This window comes from Bos grunniens, chromosome 22, assembly GCF_055505025.1.
Source record: "Bos grunniens cultivar Pamir isolate PY7600 chromosome 22, Bosgru_T2T1.0, whole genome shotgun sequence".
Classification (NCBI taxonomy): Eukaryota; Metazoa; Chordata; class Mammalia; order Artiodactyla; family Bovidae; genus Bos; species Bos grunniens.
Genome location: NC_141186.1, coordinates 49,592,833 through 49,613,383, shown reverse-complemented (window position 1 = coordinate 49,613,383; position 20,551 = coordinate 49,592,833). Strand labels below are relative to the sequence as shown.

Sequence of the window (20,551 nt, the reverse complement as noted above, 5' to 3'; positions counted from 1 at the left end):
CATGACAATATCTCCTCGCCATGATGTCACTATGTGAATTATTTTGTTCTCTTCATTATATCACCTCTCATTTGGTAGATTGAAGTTTGGTCTTGTCTCCATGGAATAGCATCTTTATCTGAAGAGTGACGGGAGGCACACAGGTCATCTTCCAGTCTCTGACACCTGGCCCTTCTTCCCAATGGTTAGTGTCCATTGTTTTCTGCTTACAGAAGTGAGGGTTTCTTGTGGGTTCTCTTCTTATTTGCAAAATCTATAGCCTGAGTTTGTCCAGACTCCATGTGCTTTTCCCCAGAGACATTATAGGAGTATTAATTTGAAAGAAGAAGCCTTTTTTCCTACTTTACTGTATTGGCTTTAGGCCAGATGCACACTTTCTTTCCCACTTACCTTTGCTAATATTTGGATGTCACTGGTTTCTTCAGTGTTTATGTCCAGTGTTAGACTAGAGGAGAGACTTACAGTGCAAATTTATTTAGGTTAATTCTGATTCAGTGGTGTGAATCTTAAACTACATATTTTTACAGTGTTGCAGAGGGAGGGGGTGTGTGTGTCTGTGTCTGTGTGTGTAAGAGCCTAAGAACTGGGCACATAACCTTGGCCATAAAGTACCAGTGAAACACGTAATTCAGATTGATTACATAAGTCTCCTTAGAAATAGTTCTGAACTGGGCCACCTCTACACAGAGGGAGGGCAAGCTAGCGCATCCAATTTCTACCTGCCTGTGGGGTGCTGTTTGTTTATGCCATTGATCAGCGCTAGAGCCTTCCAGGGGGAACCCAAGTGAGATTTGCCTCAGAGATAGTTCCAGTTGTTGGCTGGGCTCAGGGGAAGAGGGAGGGATGCCTGCCCCCCAGCGAGAGGACATACTGTCTGTTCGTGAGGATCCTAGGAGGCTAATTAGCCTTTTTAACCCTAAGTTATTGTGTCTTAAAGGAAGTTTGTTACTAATTTTCTAAGGAGAATAGTTAGCTAGGTGATCTTGTCAAATCTATACTTTGAAATAAGATATTTTTGTATTTGTTAAGTGTTTAAATCTGGAGAACCAGGAATAGATGATTTTATTCCCTTCCTTGTTAACTGTCTTTTAGAAGGTTATTTGTTTACTTTTACCCCTAAATGCTTGATTGTATATTTCCTAAAGACGTTTTCTTCTGTAACCACAGAACAGTCCTCACAGTCAGGAAATAAAATACTGATATACTACTGTTATCTAATCCATAGTCCATATTCAGTTGCATCAACTGTTGTTCTCAGTACTGGCTCTTATAGCTGTTTTCTTCCCCAAGTCCAAGACCTAATCCAGGATCCAATGTTGCATGTAGTCTCCTTCAGTCTGAAACAGTCCTTAGAGAATTATTTTACGTATGTGGTGAGATGTACACAGTTGGTCCTAGGATGCTCTCAGTTCTCGGATTCTGATCCTGACTTCCCCGTGCACTCTAGAGAAAGGTGGTGCCACCTTCAGAGTATAGGGATTGTGTTTGAGTGGAACTCATTAGTGTAATTCAATTCTTCCACATTTTCATAGCTGTTAATAGGTTTGGTTGTCTTAAGTGGGTATGTTGGCCAAGGGAGGGAGACGTATCTAATAGACAGGTGATGGATGGTTAGACTCTGTATGTATTTTTGTTTATTTTTCTGCGTGCTTAGTCGTGTCCAGCTTTTTGCGACCCCATGGACTGCAGCCCACCAGGCTCCTCTATCCATGGGGAGTCTCCCAGCAAGAATACTGGAGTGGATTGCCATGCCCTCCTCCAGGGGATCTTCCCAACCTAGGGATCGAACCCAGGTTTCCCACATTGCAGGTGGATTCTTCACCATCTAAGCTACCAGGGAAGCCCTTGTTTTTCTATGTGTATTTTAAATTGCTTAGGTCACTAAATGATCCTCCTTGGTTCCACTCATTTTTTCCTGATTCTCAGAATCAGTTTTTATTATTCAGTGAAAATGTGGAAAATGGTGTTGATAACACATTTGGTTTTATCTGTGGTTCTTTTTTTCCTTTGTTCTTTGAGGGGTGAACTCACTATGGATTCCCATTTTCAAATTCATGTATCATGTAATTACTAATCTCAGTCAACTGGGAAAGTGACATTTAGTTGTTTAAAGGTACAGGTTACCTGTTGCATTGCAGTAAATGCCATACTTTATTTTTGCACATGGGAAGTCAAGAAATAATGCATTTTTAAGTTTTCTGTTGTTCTTTGCAGATATAAGTTCTTGTGATTTGTCACTTATAAGTCTTTGTGACCCTGAGATGTTTCCCAGCACCAATAACCAATTCTCTGATTCTCTGGATCCCAACTTGGTGTTTAGCAGTTCAGTTTTCATGCTAACTACTCAGACTTAGTGTGGACTCTACAGGGTGAGGACGCAGTCCCACAGAACTGCCCCTGCTTCACATACCAGTCACAAGTCCTTGACTGACTGACTATAAATCAGAGGTTCCTACGAGCCCCTCTTTAGGTTCAAAAATTAGGAAGAATGATTCATAGAACTCAAGACTATATGTATGTTTACTGGCATATTGTAAAGGATACAACTCAAGAACAGCCAAATGGAAGTGAAGCGCAGGGCAAGGTTGGGGGGGGTGGTGTTGCCGTGTGTCAGTGCTCTTTCTAGATGTCTCTCTTCCAGCACCTCGGTGTGTTCACTGACCCAGAAGCCCTAGAATTTCATCTCCAGCTCCCTGCCCCTGTCTAGAAGCTTGGTGGGTGAGGCTGAAAGTTTGGTCATTTGGTGTTACTGCTGGCCAGTCCCATCCTGAGGCTTTCTAGGGATCCCACTCTAGAAATTCAGTAACCTAAATTCAGGGCTGGTCAAAAGGGGCTTGGTATGAATAACAAAAGACACTCCTGTCACTCAGAAAATTCCAAAGGTTTTGGGAGCTCTGTGCTAGGAACCAGGGGCACAGACCAAATGTATTTTTGTATTGTTTCAAAGACACCGTAAGGAGTCTACCCCTGACTAGCATTACCATTCATTGTAGAACTGTGAGAAGTGGAACCAGAAGAGTTTACCTATGTCATTATGGAGCTAAGTGCACAGAGTGCCCATGTCACTGACAAAGCCAAAGTGTAAAAACTTGAGTAGCTATAGAAATACAATTTGTGAGTACATAATGCAAAATAATAGTCATGCATTAGAAATTTTATTTATAGTAGATACCAATTTCGGAAAAACCATAGTATACAGCCTGTATAAGAGGTAGGTGTAACTTTTTTAAAATAAATGATTATTGAAAATCTAAAGTGATCAATATCAATTCAGAAAATTAGTGGCTATATTCAGGTAAGGGTCCCTGCTGTAGTCTTACTTGTAAAAGCTCTGATTTGTTGACATGCTACTTGGATAGAGCTTTTCAGGATTGTGTCTGGTGGGTAGATTGACTAGATACTGAGATGTCTTTACCAGAATTTATGCTGAATGTTTGAAGGCCTGTGAGGGGTGAATGAACCATCCCTCACTCTGCACAGCTTATGCTTGTCTGGGTTTGAAGTACCCAGACTGAGCTCTGTGGCTTCATAATAGATTTCTTAGAAAGGGAGGGGTCGGTCTCAGAGGGCTCAGGGAAGAGGCTGGTGAGAGGAGTGGAGGTAGTTGTGGTGGGACATCAAGCATGATTTGACTTTTCTCCAAGCCTCTTCAGTCTCACCATCCAGTAGATAAACCTGACTTGCTTTTAGGTTGAGCTGAACTGGGCTGGCTTGGGCTCCAGGGAGCCTGGGGTGAGTGGGCCATCCGTGCCCCTGCCAAGTTGGTCCTTATCTCTGAAATCCCTGTTTTAAGAAGTTAGAGCTGTGTGGAAAGAGATACAGGGTTCACAAGTTGAATGGTAACATATTTAGCCAGAATTGCATTTATTCTTTCCTCATCCCCTGCATTTAGAGATCCAGGGATCTTAACTTTTTTTTTTTTTTCCACCCTCAGATTACATAGATCTGATGTTTTAACATATGTGGAGTGCATATGTGTGAGAGAGGGACTTTTTTTCAGAACCCACATTTCTCTGGGGAACAGTGTCTATGTCACAGAGGCTTCTCATAGCCAAATCTGTCACCCTGTTTTAGCTCCTGTCTTCCCAGCTCAATTGTTTATTCCCTTTCTCTTTGTCTCTCCCCCTCTCCCTTCCCCCTTCCCTCTTTTCACCCCCCCCCTCCCCGCCCCCACTCTATGGAGAATGAAATGAATCTTTCATTTGCTCCCCTCAGCAGTGGCCTTCTAGGGCTTTAACTCCTACTTCTTCAAAACTCCTGGGACTGACTCTTGCAGGGATGTGCTTCTCAGTTAACTTTTTGGGTGAAGGGCATAAGCCAAGGGGAATTTACGAGGAGGGCAGTGTACCTCAGCCCTTGGCTATTTTAAAGGGAGTGTGGAAAGCAGAGATTCAGTGGTAAAAGTGAAAATTTGACTTTGCAAATGTAGCATTGGTCTTCCCTGGTGGCTCAGCAGTAAAGAATCCGCCTGCTATGCAGGAGACTTGTAGGAGACACGGGTTTGATCCCTGGGTCAGGAACATCCTCATGAGTAGGAAATGGCAACTCACTTTTGTGTTCTTACCTGGGATATCCTATGGACAGAGGAGCCTGGTGTGCTGCAGTCCATGGGGCCGCAAAACAGTCAGACACAGTGAAACGACTAAGCAATAATGTAGTATTAACTTCAGTTACTAAGGAAATTTGCCCTTGATGATTATATTTATAAAATAACCTGTGTGTATCATTTTTATATATCAGATTAATTTTTGGTTTTTATTTAAATATTATGGAAGATTTTATAATGTTCATGTAATGTGGTTCTCTGCATGTTATGTTTTTCCTTAAAGCCAATTTTTCTCTTTGTGATACCTGAAAATGAGGGGGGGAAGACCACAGATCTTAGAGTTTTGTTGTATTAGAATAGCAGGTCTCAAACTATTTGCTCTTATGATCCGTTTATATTCTTAAAAATTATTAAAGACCCCAGAGTGCTTTACTGGTCTATATTTGTTGTATTAGAAATGAAAGCTGAGAAATTAATATATTTTATATTAATTTCTGAGAATTAATATATTTTGTTAATTCATTCTAAAATAATTGTATATTAACATAAATAATCTTTTAAATGAAAAGTAGCTATTTTCCAAAACAAAGAAATTAGAAGAGTAGAATTGTTTTACATGTTCAAAAATTTAAAATGTCTGGTTGAATCGAGACAGCTGGGTTCTCAGATCTGGTTCTGCATCTGTTCTGTTGCGACTGACTGTTTTGTTGTTGACTTTTTATATTGTTGAAGTACATGAAGAACGTAGTTGGAAAAGACAGATGTGTTTTAACGTCCTTTTCATATAATTGTGGGTATTCGTTGGTATTATACCAAAACTCCGGTAGTTTCTTCAAGGTTAATTGTTAAAGAGAGCTTGAAACCGTATCAAGGAACTTTTTGTATTCTGTTTCATTGAAATCCATTGGTCTGTCTTGCACTTTGAATGGCTGTTTAACCCATGCAGGAATTTGGGTTTTTAAAAGGGTCTCAAGGTCCGGACCCTCAGGGGTTCCAGGACCACCCTTTAAGAACTGCTATACTGGATGCTTGGGGCTGGTGCACTGGGACGACCCAGAGGGATGGTGTGGGGAGGGAGGAGGGAGGAGGGTTCAGGTTGGGGAACACATGTGTGCCTGTGGCGGATTCATTTTGATATTTGGCAAAACGAATACAATTATGTAAAGTTTAAAAATAAAATAAAATTAAAAAAAAAAGAAGAACTGCTATCATAGAATCTGGAAGGGGTCTTAAAGATGAACTCAGGCCCATCTCTCTTCTCTCCGGAGTAAGAGGGGCTATGGAAGAAGCTCTGGGAGAACACTTGGTAATGCAGCTAGTTGCCCACGAGCTGTGGCTAGCCTTTAGGCCTCTTTACACGTGGCTTCAGCGCCTCTGTTGGGCTTGGTGCTGGCTTCACTTGCATTGCCTTTTGGGAGAGTTGTCTCCTGTGGCCCAGCTCCTTGGAGGCCTGGGTATGTTTGTTCATCTTTCTTTATTTGGTCTTAATTGCTGAAAGTCTCATTTGAGTTCCGAAAAACATATTTCGATCTCTGTCAGTTTAGCTTCTGTGACTGCTTATGTGTATTTAATATGTTTTAAAGTAACTGAAAGATAAACAAAAGGCATTTGGGCTGCATGGAATTTTGAAGTAACACGTTAGATTTTCATCTTGCACAGGAAAAGTGTTTTGAAATAACTTTAAAGATCCACAGTCAATCTCTCACTGCAGATTGAAGAATCTTGTAATAGATATCCAGGAAGTTCTATATATGAACTGAACTCTTTTCTCCCTTTCTTTGATTCTTTGACTAATAGGTTTCTTTGAAGGGCTGTTGCTTCAAGTTTTGGGCTGAATATTTGCTTGCTCTGAAAACTTCCCTCCCCTTGTATTTTAGTGTAAATGCATGGTTTTGTTTATATTCTTAATGGAGAAAAGATGTGAGTGGTACTTGCTGTTAAATTGCTTTGAGAGCACTTGAGGAAATTTAATATTACTCAAGGTCACCAAAATTAATGAGGATATGGCAGTTGGGAATGGATTATTTTATATCAAAGGCAAGATCAGGATGCTGCTGGACCACTAAGACGTCTCTGGAATTTCACTGGCTGCCCGGTGAAGCCGTGTGTGTTTGCAGTTTTCAGTGTGACTCTCCAGGCATGGTCAGCTTTGTGAACAAAGGCTGTGTGTGTGTGTGTGTGTGTGTGTTTATTTCCTTCTGTGTATCTCCCCGCCAAGGGTGTGTCTGAGGGCTGTGCCCACACGATTAATTCCACTGATTCTTGGTCAGGCAGCACTTTACAGACAGGTGTCCTTGTCTTTGAATTTATTTTTATTTTATTTTATTTTTTTGTCTTTGAATTTAGCAGGGCAGAAAACTCTCTTCCTTCACTCTCATGGTTGCTGGGAGAGGCTCACTGGGATTGGCTGTGTGTTTCTTAATAATTGTAGCCTCCTTTTAGCAAACCCAATATGATGATGTTGTTCAGTCACTCAGTCATGTCCGACTCTTTGTGACTCCATAGACTGTAGCACGCCAGGCTTCCGTGTCCTTCACTATCTCCTGGAGTTTGCTCAGACTCATGTCCATTGAGTCAGTGATATCATCTAACCATCTCATCCTCTGCTGCCTTCTTCTTTTGCCTTCAGTCTTTCCCAGCATCAGGGTCTTTTCCAATGAGTCAGCTCTTTGCCTCAGGTGGCCAAAGTATTGGAGCTTCAGCTTCAACATCATTCCTTCCAATGAATATTCAGGGTTGATATCTTTTAGGTTTGACTGGTTTGATCTCCTTAATGTCCAAGGGACTTTCAAAAGTCTTCTCCAACACCACAGTTCAAAAGTAAACCCAATATATTAAACTATAAAGGTTAACATATTATTTAGGGATTGAATATTCACCTATCACAGTGGTTCTGTTTGGAGTTCCTTTAAATAGCTAGTTCTCCAGTTTAATTAAAATAGAATTTGATTCCCAGAATTTGCTCTGTAGGAATACAGGTCATTTTTAAGGTGTAGCAACACCCAAGTCACTCTCCTAGTATGTCTGTGTCTTAGAAGCAGAGCTCCTCTTCACTGAAGATTGAAGCAGTGTCTCTCATGGGATGAGGAGCAAATGGGGAAATGCATTTTTTTCCTTATCAACTTTTTTCTTATGTCTGTTTTCCATTGTATATATGTACCAGAGCTGCTTTATCCATTCATCTGTCGATGGATATCTAGGTTGCTTCCATGGTCTAGGTATTGTAATAGTGCTGCAGTGAACATTGGGGTACATGTGTCTTTTTCAGTTTTGGTTTCCTCAGGGTATATGCCTAGTAGTGTGGCTGCTGGGTCATATGGTGGTTTTATTCCTAGTTTTTTAAGGAATATCCATACCATCTTTCATAGTGGCTGTATCAATTTACATTCCCTACCGGCAATGCAAGAGGGTTCCCTTTTCTCCACACCCTCTCCAGCATTTATTGTTTGTAGACTTTTTGATGATCACCTTTCTAACTGGTGTGAGGTGGTATCTCATGGTAGTTTTGATTTGCATTTCTCTAATAATGAGCACTGTTGAGCATTTTTTCATGTGTTTTTTAGCCATCTGTACGTCTTCTTTGGAGAAATGTCTTTTTAGGTCTTTTTCCCACTTTTTCTTGGATTGTTTGTTTTTCTGGTATTGAGTTGTATGAGCTGCTTGTATATTTTGGAAATCAATTCTTTGTCAGTTGTTTCACTTGCTATTATTCACTTGCTATTATTTTCTCCCATTCTGAGGGTTGTCTTTTCACCTTGTTTGTAGTTTCCTTTGCTGTACAAAAGCTTTTAACTAGATCCCACTTATTTATTTTTGTTTTTATTTCCATTACTCTAAGAGATGGATCACAGAAGATCTTGCTTTGATTAATGTTGAGTGTTCTGCCTATGTTTTCCTCTAAGAGTCTTATAGTTTCTGGTCTTAAATTTAGGTCTTTAATCCATTTTGAGTGTATCTTTGTGTATGACATCAGGAAGTGTTCTAATTTCATTCTGTCCAGTTTTCCCAGCACCACTTATTGAAGAGGCTGTCTTTGCCCCATATATATACTCTTGCCTAAGGTACCCATAGGTGTGTGGGTTTATCTTGCCTATCTTGTTCCATTGGTCTGTATTTCTGTTTTTGTGCCAGTACCATGCTGTCTTGATGACTGTAGCTTTGTAGTATAGTCTGAAGTCAGGAAAGTTGATTCCTCCAGCTCCATTCTTCTTTCTCAAGACTTCTTTGGCTATCTGGGGTCTTTTGTGTTTCCATATGAATTGTGAAATTTTTTATTCTGAAAAGCTAAAAGTGAGTCTTCCCTGGTGGCTCAGAGGGTAAAGCATCTGCCTGCAATGTGGGAGACCTTGGTTTGATCCCTGGGTCGGGAAGATCCCCTGGAGAAGGAAATGGCAACCCACTCTACTATTCTTGCCTGGAGAATCCCATGGACGGAGGAGCCTGGTAGCTATAGTCCAGGGGGTTTCGAGCGACTTCACTTTCACTTTTCACTTTTGCATTGAATCTGTAGATTGCATTTGGTAGTATAGTCATTTTCACAATACTGATTTTCCTGCCCAGGAACATGGACTATCTATCTGTTTATGTCGTCTTTGATTTCTTTCATCAGTTTCTTATAATTTTTCATATACAGGTCTTTTGTCTCCTTAGGTAGGTTTATTCCTAGATATTTTATTCTTTCTGTTGGCTTGGTGAATGGTATTGATTCCTTAATTTCTCTTTCTGGTTTTTCATTGATAGTATATAGGAATGCAGTGATTTCTGTGTATTGACCTTGTATCCCATGACTTTGCTAAATTCACTGATTAGCTCTAGTAATTTTCTGATAGTTTCTTTTGGGTTTTTTATGTATAGTATCATGTCATCTGCAAACAGTGAGAGTTTTACTTTCTTTTCCAATCTGGAATTCCTTTTATTTCTTTTTCTTCTCTAATTGCCATAGCTAGGACTTCCAAAACTATGTTGAATAATAGTGGTGAGAATGGACACCCTTGTCTTGTTCCTGAACTTAGAGGGAATACTCTTAGTTTTTCACCATTGAGAATAATGTTTTCTGTGGGCTGATCATATATGGCCTTTACTGTTTTAAGGTAGGTTCTTTCTATGCCCATTTTTTGAAGCATTTTTATCATAAATGGGTGTTGAATTCTGTCAAAGGCTTTTTCTACATCTGTTGAGATCATATGGTTATTTTTCAGTTTGTTAATATGGTGTATCACATTGATTGATTTGTGTATATTGAAGAATACTTGCATCCCTGGAATAAACCTGACTTGATCATGGTATATGAGCTTTTTAATGTGTTGTTGAATTCTGTTTGCTAGAATATTGTTGAGGATTTTTGCATCTATATTCATCAGTAATACTGGTCTGTAGTTTTCTTTTTTGTGTGTTGTCTTTGCCTGGTTTTGGTATCAGCGTAATTGTGGCCTCGTAGAATGACTTTGGAATTGTTTGGAAGGCGGATTCTTAACCATAGGCCCAGGCCCTCCAGGAAAGTCCCCAAGAGCTAATTTTTAAAATCAGGGCTGCCTTCCCTGTGTTCTGAAAGGCTATGCCCACATGGAAGTGTGTGTGTCAGGGCAGAGCCCCTTAGAGACAAAGTGCAATTGACTGTGCTGCTGCCTGTGGGATCAGCTTTTCCTCTGCCATTTTCCCTTTGTTGCTTTTTTGAAGGTGATCAGTAACAGCCAAACCTCCCCCTTAAGTAGTTAGTGTGACTCTGAAGAGCTGAGAAAAGAATTCATTGTGTCGTCTTTGTAAAGAAATTTAGTGGCCTGTAGAAGGGAGGGACGGAGAAGGCAATGGCACCCCACACCAGTACTCCTGCCTGGAAAATCCCAGAGTCGGACACCACTGAGCAACTTCACTTTCACTTTTCGCTTTCATGCATTGGAGAAGGTAATGGCAACCCACTCCAGTGTTCTTGCCTGGAGAATCCCAGGGACGGTGGAGCCTGGTGGGCTGCCGTCTATGGGGTCGCACAGAGTCGGACACGACTGAAGCGACTTAGCAGCAGCAGCAGCAGAAGGGAGGGAAAGAGAAAAACCAAATTTGGTGGGACTTAAAAAGCCATTCGGAGAAGGCAATGGCACCCCACTCCAGTACTCTTGCCTGAAAAATCCCATGGATGGAGGAGCCTGGTGGGCTGCAGTTCATGGGGTCACTGGGAGTCAGACACAACTGAGCAACTTCACTTTCACTTTTCACTTTCATGCACTGGAGAAGGAAATGGCAACCCACTCCAGTGTTCTTGCCTGGAGAATCCCAGGGACGGGGGAGCCTGGTGGGCTGCCATCTATGGGGTCGCACAGAGTTGGACACGACTGAAGCAACTTAGCAGCAGCAGCAGCAACAAGAAAGCCATTACTTTCCAGTTTCTTCTCTGATATGGGCATCTGATGGGCTGGGTTCTATTTTAAAAGTGTCTTCTTTTTTAAAACAGTTTTAAGAAGGGGGCTGGACCAATGTATTTCGTAGTCTTAACAACGTATGTGGTGGTTGAATGTTTAATTGATGTTTGCTTCTATCTGTCAGGAGCTTGGGGCTGAGATGGGTTTGTTTTTTTTTTTTTTTTTTGAGATGGTTTTAAAGATGTTTGTTAACTGGGTTTGCAGGAAGCTTTTCATTGTTATTGCTAACCTCTAAGTGATTGTCATTTTTCCATCACCACACAATTTCTTCTGTAAAATGCCAGAAATTCAGATTACCTAAAGGTACCTGCTGATTAAAAATTGTTCTCTAAAAGCCACTCCATAATCAGCCAGGCACACAGCAAAATAACTTACTCAAGCAGTGTAGAAGGAAATGGGGTTTATGCTGATTATGAACGTTGACTTCCAAACAGAGTAATTACTAATGAATTATCATTATATTAATATTCAGAAATAAATTTCACTTCTAAACCTGCTGATATTTGATTGGTTTACTACTTCCTTTTTAAAACCTAATGAACTAAAGACATAGATTTCCCTCAGAGACTTGGAATTTGCCTTGTCAGTGAATGGTAGCTCAGCATTAGTTATATTAATGCGTGTTTGTGGGTCACTTTTCTTCCCTGTACTTTAATGCCCTTTGTAAATGTTTTTGCAAGTGTGTTATTAATGCAAAAATTTGAATTCTATTACTAAACCATCCACAGCTGCTCTTTGCTTTTGTTGTCTTCAGAGGCTAAGTATGTGACCCGTCAGGATGCACACGCTCATTATTCCTGTGCTTTTTAACTGAGCAGTCTTAAATTCTGGTTTTCCAAAATTCTAAAGGATCAGTTTGCTTTGTTTTGTTTCTGTTTCTAGTCGGGAGAACATAGAAGTTCTGTTTCAAATTGTGTCTGAACTTTAAGAGATTCCAGATCTAGAATAGTATTTGTGTTGAATAATTAAGATACTTGTGTTTCTTTTCTTTTTTTTTTTAATTTTGGGAAGTGGGAGGAATTTTAGGATGACCCGTTCTGGATGTGGTTGTCTACAGCTGTTTGTCTTATGAAAGATTATTTATCTTTGTTCCCCTCTTCCCCACATTTTGTAATAAAAAATTTGAAATATACCAAAAAATGGAAAGAACTGGTGAATCTTCACATTAATATTTTGTTGTATTTGCTGTATCACAAAACAGCTAGCTTTCTCTTTATCCTGTTTTTTTCTTTTCACTCAAGAAGAAAGGACTTTTGCTAATAGTAAAATGGAGAGAGAGGTGGACAAACACGCGCAATGCCGGACACATACTAAATATAATAGAGCAAGCAGATTGGCCCGAGAGCGTGAATGTGAATAGGAATGATTTGAGTAGGACATGCTTCTAGCTCTAGGATACAAAGAAACAGTTCCCAGCTAAATCCACTGGGGGCTTACTGTTGGGTCAGGAGGTGAGAAACCAAAGAAGGCAAACACTTTGCCAAGTAACTCATATGAAGCCTTCAGTGAAGGTCAGCCTGGTCAGCATGGCTGCTGGAGTTCAGAAGAGGAAACGTGATCCCAGAAGACTGGGGCAGTGGACAAAGGCTTCTTGGAAGAAATGGAGCTGGACCTGGGCCTCGAGCTAGGGCAGAGCCTGAGAGCTGCGCTGTGGGCGCGGGCGTTCTGAGGCTCCCTACCTACTCGGGAGGAGTGACAGTGTGATCAGTAGTCAGTTGCCTCTAAGCATTTTATTCAGGTGATGGGAGGATGGACCATCTTCCTTGTCGTGCTCCAAGATAGGGCCTACTCCTTATTCCCTGAGCACTCCCAGTTCCTCCAGGACCTCGCCTTTGCTGCTCACTCTGCCTGCGCACAGTCCCTCCAGATGTCTGTGTGGCTCTCTGTTCCTTCTGGCCTCTGCTCAGTGAGAACTTTCCTGTCCCCATTCCCCACCCTCTGCCCCGCCACACTATATAAGATAACAGCTTCTGGCACATACCACTTTCTGACGTACTTTTCTCTGCTTTGTACTGTGTCCCCGAAGCCTGAGTGCCTGCGATTATATACGCATGTATATTATCTACAGAGATGTAAAGAGTTGGTGCTCAGTTCAGTTCAGTCGCTCAGTCGTGTCCGACTCTTTGCAATCTCATGAACCACAGCACGCCAGGCCTCCCTGTCCATCACCAACTCCCAGAGTTTACCCAAACTCATGTCCATTGAGTTGGTGATGCCATCCAACCATCTCATCCTCTGTTGTCCCCTTCTCCCCCTGCCCTCAATCTTTCCCAGCATCAGGGTCTTTTCAGATGAGTCAGCTCTTCGCATCAGATGGCCAAAGTATTGGAGTTTCAGCTTCAGTATCAATCCTTCCAGTGAACATTCAGGACTGATTTCCTTTAGGATGGACTGGTTGGATCTCCTTGCAGTCCAGGGGACTCTCAAGAGTCTTCTTCAACACCACAGTTCAAAAGCATCAATTCTTTGGCACTCAGCTTTCTTTATAGTCCAACTCTCACATCCATACATGACCACTGGAAAAACCATAGCCTTGACTTGGTGCTTAGGAAGCAGTTAATGCATGAAGGAATGAACCAATGGAGATTCTGAAGTGTATAGGGTGTTTGGACAAGAAAATACCTTAAAGGGACCAAACAAGCAGGTAAGAGAGGTTTGAGCTGGGCAGAGAGTCACCACAATATGTCTTAGGGCCAGTGTCCTTGTGGGAAAGGTTGAGATTTTAGGTATGCTTAGCTCCATACCTAACCAGGGTATTCATCCTTGACATTTTCTCTTTGAAAAATGTGTGTTCCTAAAGTGAAGCCTTTAGTGATTCTCTTGCTTCTTGTCCTCCTCCCAGGACCCCTGCAGTGGACCATGAGACGGTAATGTCCACTGAGGACCTCTGGGAGCCATGTCAGACGAATCCGCCTCAGGGAGCGATCCAGACCTGGACCCAGACGTGGAGCTGGAGGATGCGGAAGAGGAGGAGGAGGAGGAGGAGGAGGTGGCAGTGGAGGAGCATGGCAGGGATGATGGGGAAGACCTGCTGGATGGTGAGTGACTCTCGTGAGCGACAGAGGTTGCTTCCCTTTCCTCTATTAAAATTTTTGCTGAGACTGCTTGGTGTTTGTGGTTGGATTTCTCAGGTCATCCATCGTGAGAAGGCAAAGTCTAAAACACAGCGACAGTGAACCCATATGCTCTTCCCCGGGAAATGAATTGTTCCTCTGTGTAAGCTTCACTGTGGTGCTGAAGGGACCTTTAGCCCGCACCTCATCTTTGGCCATGTGCACACTTAGGTCCACACATTTGAGAGTGGAGCATACTTGTTCGAGTCGTGGAGTGAGTCAGTGGCAGAGTTCCTGTGGTGAGCCTTTGTGGTCTGGTGACCACAGACCCATCAGGGGATAACTGTGAGTGGCCTGTGAGTTTCCTCAGTTACATTCACAATTCTGCTTCTGTGAACATGAGGACATTATTTGGGGAGAGGTTCTTAGATGGGTTCACAACTCCAGAAAGCTTACCCCGTCTCCTGCAGTGTTGGTCTACCTCTCAGCCACTTCAGGCAACTATAAATTGCTCCAGTGGGGAGAGAACTGCCCCTGTGTAGCTGCTAGACCCCTGCTGGACTCCTGTTTGGTTTGCTTGGCTCACCCTTTCTTTATTCCCAACTTTTTTTTTTTTTTTTTTTGGTTACCAAGCAGATATTTATTGTTTACATACCGGGTTTTATTTTCATGACCACAGGCTTTCGGTTTTTATCCCTCATTTGCCTGATATCCAACAGATCGTGAGGATTGCCGTTGTGCCATGGCCAGCAATAGACAAATATCCGAGACCCGCTGCTCCCACAGTCCACCACGATGCCATAGTCACGCTGGGGTTATTGGTGTCTGTAGCTTCAATGTCAGTAACTCATGCCAAGTACCTTTGAAACTTCTTGTCTTTGGAGAGCCGTCCATACTTATTTCGGATTATGACAACAGAAAAGTATAAAAGTGAGACAGCAGCAGCCAGAAGGCTGATGACGATAATTTGGCATAAGTTGGTGTTCAGAATTCGGGGACACCCCACTGGAGAGATGCTGAAATGCCAGGAAGCGGGAAAAAGACAGGAGATGCCAATCCTCCCCATGCTGATGGGTCAGAGGTCAGGCAAGGCTCTGGGAATCAGTCCTCACACACCATCACCGCAGTCCTCCTGGCGTTAGAGCCCTCCTATTCTGCTCGGCTATATCTGACTCAGAGGCCAGGGCTCCTGGGAGTGCCGGCAACACCGACACGACTTCCCCAGGGTGGCCGGGTGCGGGGGATATCTTCCCAGGAGCTCCGCTCCTTTCCAGTAGCAGGCCCGCCACTCCGCCACCCAAGTCACATCACCGGGAGCGCCTATTCCCAACTTGTTGAAGTGGCAGTAGACTTTTTCCTTTCATCATTAGTCTAGTGTTAGGTCATCTGACCAGCTTCTCAATTAATTCTAGCCTTTCATGGCACAGGATTTAGTCGTTTGTAAGCTTCCTGTTATCCTAGGAATAAAATTTGCCTTTTTATAACACACCAGTATTCAGTTTTATACCTGAAATTGCAGTAGATTGTCATTCCTTGGACCTGCTGGAGCCTGGTGAAGATGCACTCCTGTCATCCTCCAGATTCCAGGAGAATAAACATCTCTCCTTTTTCTTTGTTGATGTTAATGTCTTTAGTTCTCAATCATCCTAACAGCTGCCATACGGTTCAGGGACCAATTTTCTTTCATGTAAACTATCAAGAAGTCTCTGCCCCATTTCCAGTTTACTTCTGGCAGGCGAATTACCATTTTACTCCCTGCCCTCACCCCGACAGCATCGTTTGCTGTCCACTGCTAGCCTGTCCACTGGGGCCTCCCACCACTAGTTGTATAGTTCCTGTCCATGAAGTGGAATGAGGAGCAGTAACGGAGGATAGTGATGTGTGGGTATCCCATTAGACTGTTTTGCTTGCCTCTCATGGTTCTTAAGATGGTGTTAGAATCCCTAGGTATCTGCATCACTTTCTGCTTTTATGTCATTTGGTTTCTCAAAATTATGTGTGCAGGCACCTCTAGAACTCTCATCAGGTTTAGACTGGGTTTTAGATGCTGCAGGTGACTATAATGGATATATACACACTGTTTTCCCCCTTGGCTTCTTGGATTCTTTTCTCCTGGTCAGATTCTTAATTATTCAAGAATTGTATGGTATAAATTTGAGAACTTTACTATTATTTATTTAAAAGTGGCAAGAATTTGTGATTTGTCTCAGAATAATGTACTTATTGTATTGGAGTTTTTAAAAAAGAAAATGTATTTATTGATAACTTTTTAAAATTTTGAAATGATTTCCTTTTATTGCTTATGAATTTCAGAGTGAGTAAGAAAAAGTTTCCATAGGTGCTGTCTCCTTTGGCCCCGTTAGGGTATCTTACTTCTTGGAATTTGATTCAAGCGCTTTTTTTTTTTTTTAATTTTTGTTTTGTATTGGGGTACAGCCGATTAACAATGTTGTGATAGTTTCAAGTGAACATGGAAGGGACCCAGCCATACATATACATGTATCCATTTTCCCCCAGACCCCTCTCCCATCCAGGCTGCCACATACAATTGAGCGGAGTTCCTCGCAAGCACAATTTTTATGTTTCACTATAGTGTTAGAATACTACAACCCTACCCTCCCACCCCCTACCCCTGCTCCCCTGAAATAAAAATGATACTTCTGCTACTTGTGGCATCTCTGCCACTGTTTCAGTTCTTACAGCTTTCTGGTCCTCTCTTGAGGACCCGAACATCTTGAACACTGTGCAGATGTGCTGAAACATCCAAGACCTGCCTATTTTCTTCAGTCTTGCCTTTGCTGCCTTGGTTTGCTGGTTATCCTGCAGTTCTAATGGGCAGAGCAGCCAGCTATTCTAAAATTAGGAATAGCTATGAATAGTCTAGTCTTAGCTCGTGTAGTGTGATGTGGCCCTTTTGTTTTCTTAGAACAGTTTTTCTCAACCTGGGTTGATTTTACCTCCCAGGGGACAGGTTACAAAGTCTGAAGACATTTTTGGTTGTCACGACTTCTGGGAGTGGGGGAGGAATGCCACTGGCCTCTTGTGGGTAGAAATAAGCCATCCTGCTGACCATCCTGCACTGCATAGAGCAGCTCCCTGCCACACTGTTATCTGGCCCCAAATGCCAGTAGTGCTGCAGCTGAGATACCCTTTCAGAAAGGAAATTGTTACTACAGCCCTTTCTATTTGAAGTGTTTCACTTTGACAGTGCTTCCTTACAGTTGACACAAACATCTGAACTCTCCTACTAACCTTTTCAAAGAACTGCCTTCTGGCTTTGATGATCCTCTATATTATGTTTGTTTTCTTTGTAATTTCTACTTTAGAATATTCTCCTACATCTTTGTGGTTTATTTTGCATTACTTTCAAGCTTCTTAAGATTATGCTTAGCTCATTTAAGCATTTTTTTCCTAGTAGCACTTAAAACTAAATTTCTAAGGACTACTTTAGGAAGTTCCATCCCCTCAGAAGCATTTTGAAATGTTTTGTCTTGCTCGATTATTTTAGTAATCCTGTGTGTTAAGTAGGGTGTGTGCATTTTACAGATGAGAAAACTGAGGCTCAGAAAGGGAAGTGCCTTGCTCAGTGTAACTTAGTAAGAAAATGGCAAAGCTGGGCCTTTGGTTTCCAAGGTGGTACTCCTATTTCAAACCCATGCTGCTTCTGAGACCATAGATTCATCTAATTCCCTGCCTGTGATATGTTTGCGTTCTTTCTTAATGAGTGCTTTGAGGGAAGAAGTTGGTGATATTGTTGATCAGAGATGAGAGGACAATTAGGAGTAATGGCATGAATAAAGGGAAAGCATGGCATGTGGTAGGAATGATGAGCTATCTTACTTGGTGTAGAACTGAGGACTTTAAGAGGATGACCAGAGTGAGCCTGGAGTGATGACCTGTGGTCAGATCATGAAGGAATCTAGAATTTGTTTTAGAGGCAACATGGGACTGATGGAGGGTTTTACTGGGGGAGCATCCATTAGACCTTTTATTTTAGGAATGTTATTCTAGCAGTATACAACAGAGATGGCCTGCAGATCAAGAAAACCAATTAGGTCTATGATGGAGCTTTATGGGAAGGGTCAGTGAGGGTTTGAACTTTGAGTCAGTTGATCTGCACATGAGGAATACAAAGATTTGTTGCAGTGGGATTTATACGACTTGGTGACTTATTGGCTATGTGGGGCAGATTGAAGATGGACTAAGTAAAGCCTGGGAGGATAATGAAACCTTTGCAAAGATGAAAGGAACAGAATAGTGAGTGAATGGGGGAGTTAAGAGATATTTTTAGCTTTGCTACATTAAGTTGGAGCATTGTCTACCCCTTGATACTGACCTTCCAAAGCTGACTCGTGAGACATTAGTCTGAGAACTGGCTATGATAGAACATGGTGGCTTTGGCTATTGGGGAACAGTTTCATGATTTTGTCTTCAAAACAGTGGGGAAGAAGATAGTGCCTTTTGTTCATAACAGGTGAGGGGACCTGTGGCATGTTGTGAGACGTTTTGGCGTGTCATTCCTGTTTTTCTTTTGTATATTGTTTTGGAATGATGGGGAAAGTTAGAGGTCAGCTCTTTTGGGGTCTGTCATTATTAGAGGCAGAGGTTCAACACCTGCTCTGTCTGGAAATTGGCTTTCCTTGTGCAGTGGTTTTTTGGCTCAGCATTTTCTTCTAGCTGAGCGTGAGCTCTAATCTCTTGATCCAGGTAAGATGCTTAGAAATATTTAGATGAAGGAAACTCCTAGAATTATCTGGCCTTTACAAAAAAAGTTTGTTTTCAATTACTACTTAATGTGTGTTGCATTTGATGTGAGAGTGTGGGGTGGGTGATACAGGATGTATTTTCATTTACCTGTGTTCTGCTGGTTGATTTGCTGGTTGATTTGTCTTTCTCAATGTCACTCCAGCCTTTAGGCCTACAACACATTCTTCCTTTTGTGTACTTGGCAACTGTAGGTAATAGAGTATCTGGACCAAGGAGTAATTCCAAGGGTCTGTCTGTGCAAATGGTAAAAATCTTAATATCATTTCCCCAAGGTAGTTTCTTATCTCCTTGCAGCAGGGGAGACAGGAGAGAAAAACAGCAGGAAACCTGGGCCTAAATGTACAGTAAAGGTTGGGGGGTGGGGGAGATTCTTAGAATTTAATATGTTCGTTTAATAAGAACTTCATGTATTTCTCATTAATATTCATCTGGATTCAATTCTTGGTTTCCCTCCAAAATTTCAGTTGTTCTCCAGGTGTATAACAATCGTAGTGAATAATGAGATTCCCCTCCCCCACCAGTCCATTTAGGTTACCCTTATTCTTATGGAGTATTTATTACAAGGAAAAACCAGATGCCCCATTTCTTTCCCTCTAGTATTTTTTTACTTCATTAGTTGTGCTGGTTTCTCTGCTATTTTCTCTCTCGGTTTTCTGGTAGGAGAACTGGGGCCTCCACCACCCTTTTCTTCTGAGAGCCCTCTGCTCATCCGAGCTGTTTGGCCCACGTTGTGAACAGCCTTGTTCAGCTAAGACAACAGTAGGGTTTTTTTTTTTTTTAAATAGGAATTTCATTGTAAAACCCAAGCCCCAGTCAAAAACTACAGGCTTAAACCATTTACTGGCTATTCTAGGAATGATTGCTTACCAAGGAGTTTTATTTCCAAACTTGGTTCCTTAGGTTGTGGAAGGGATACTCGGAGTTTATGGAGCTTCACTATAAACGTGACAGACCTTGTTGGAGTGTCAGTTTTATTGGGAAGTTAGTGGAGAAGTGTCAGGGCTTGGGGGTTCAGTACTTTGGTATGGATTGAAAAAAAATTTTTCTATATAATGAAAGTTTGGGCATAGAAATCAGTATTCACATGAAGTTTTAAGATAAAATTAGATTTTCTTCAAATAAATTTGAGAGTGGAGTTTGAATGCTTTGGATGGTGCCCTAAGGGATAAGAACATTTTCTGTGGGAATTCAGGACTCCTCAGCAGAAAACTTGGAGAAGTCCTGGTTTATTTAAGTGAGTCAGGATCTGGACACAGACTGATTTGATGGGCACATCTCTTTAGAACACAGGCCTCCCCCCCGCCCCATTTCATTCTGTTCTTGTCTGTTTTCCATGGCGCATCAGGACACTAGTTTCCTTGCACAGCAGCTAGGGGTGTGACATGCTTAGTGCCTTCCAGAACCTGCTTCATAGCCACCTCATTGACAGAAAGCTAGCCCCCTAGATGCCAACTGTGACCCCCTTCACCTTGGACGCCTGAGTAAGGAAAGCGGATCTCCTTCTCAACCCCTGCGTCTTGTAGTCTCCTGCAGGGAGTTTGACTTGTGCTGTTTCTCTCACCCGCTTCTATTTGTCCTCTTTGCTTGCAGTATAAAGAATCAGGGGTAAAGTGTCCTAGGCATAGGGCCAGGGCAAATGCCCTGGGGTGGGAACAGCTCTGCTTGTTTAGACTCAGGAAGATGGAAGCCTTGGTGGCTAGAGGACAGGGAGCAAAGGGCAGAGTGGTCTGGGGTGAGCTAGGTAGGGGCTTGAGCATGTAAGGCCAGTGGTG

The 20,551-nt window shown here is 42.1% G+C and overlaps 1 protein-coding gene across 3 annotated transcripts in view; it reads left to right on the top strand.

Moving 5' to 3' along the window:
* RAD54L2 (RAD54 like 2) overlaps positions 1-20,551 on the top strand; it is a 117,906-nt gene that overhangs the window by 51,218 nt on the left and 46,137 nt on the right. For 2 of the 3 annotated variants that reach the window (XM_086367812.1, XM_086367811.1), the window contains one exon: positions 13,802-13,997. In XM_086367812.1, the coding sequence (XP_086223938.1) occupies positions 13,856-13,997 (142 nt within the window). In that variant the 5' untranslated portion in view covers positions 13,802-13,855. Of the gene's footprint in view, positions 1-78; positions 185-13,801; positions 13,998-20,551 lie in introns of all 3 variants that reach the window. The other variant, XM_086367813.1, reaches the window with a different exon arrangement.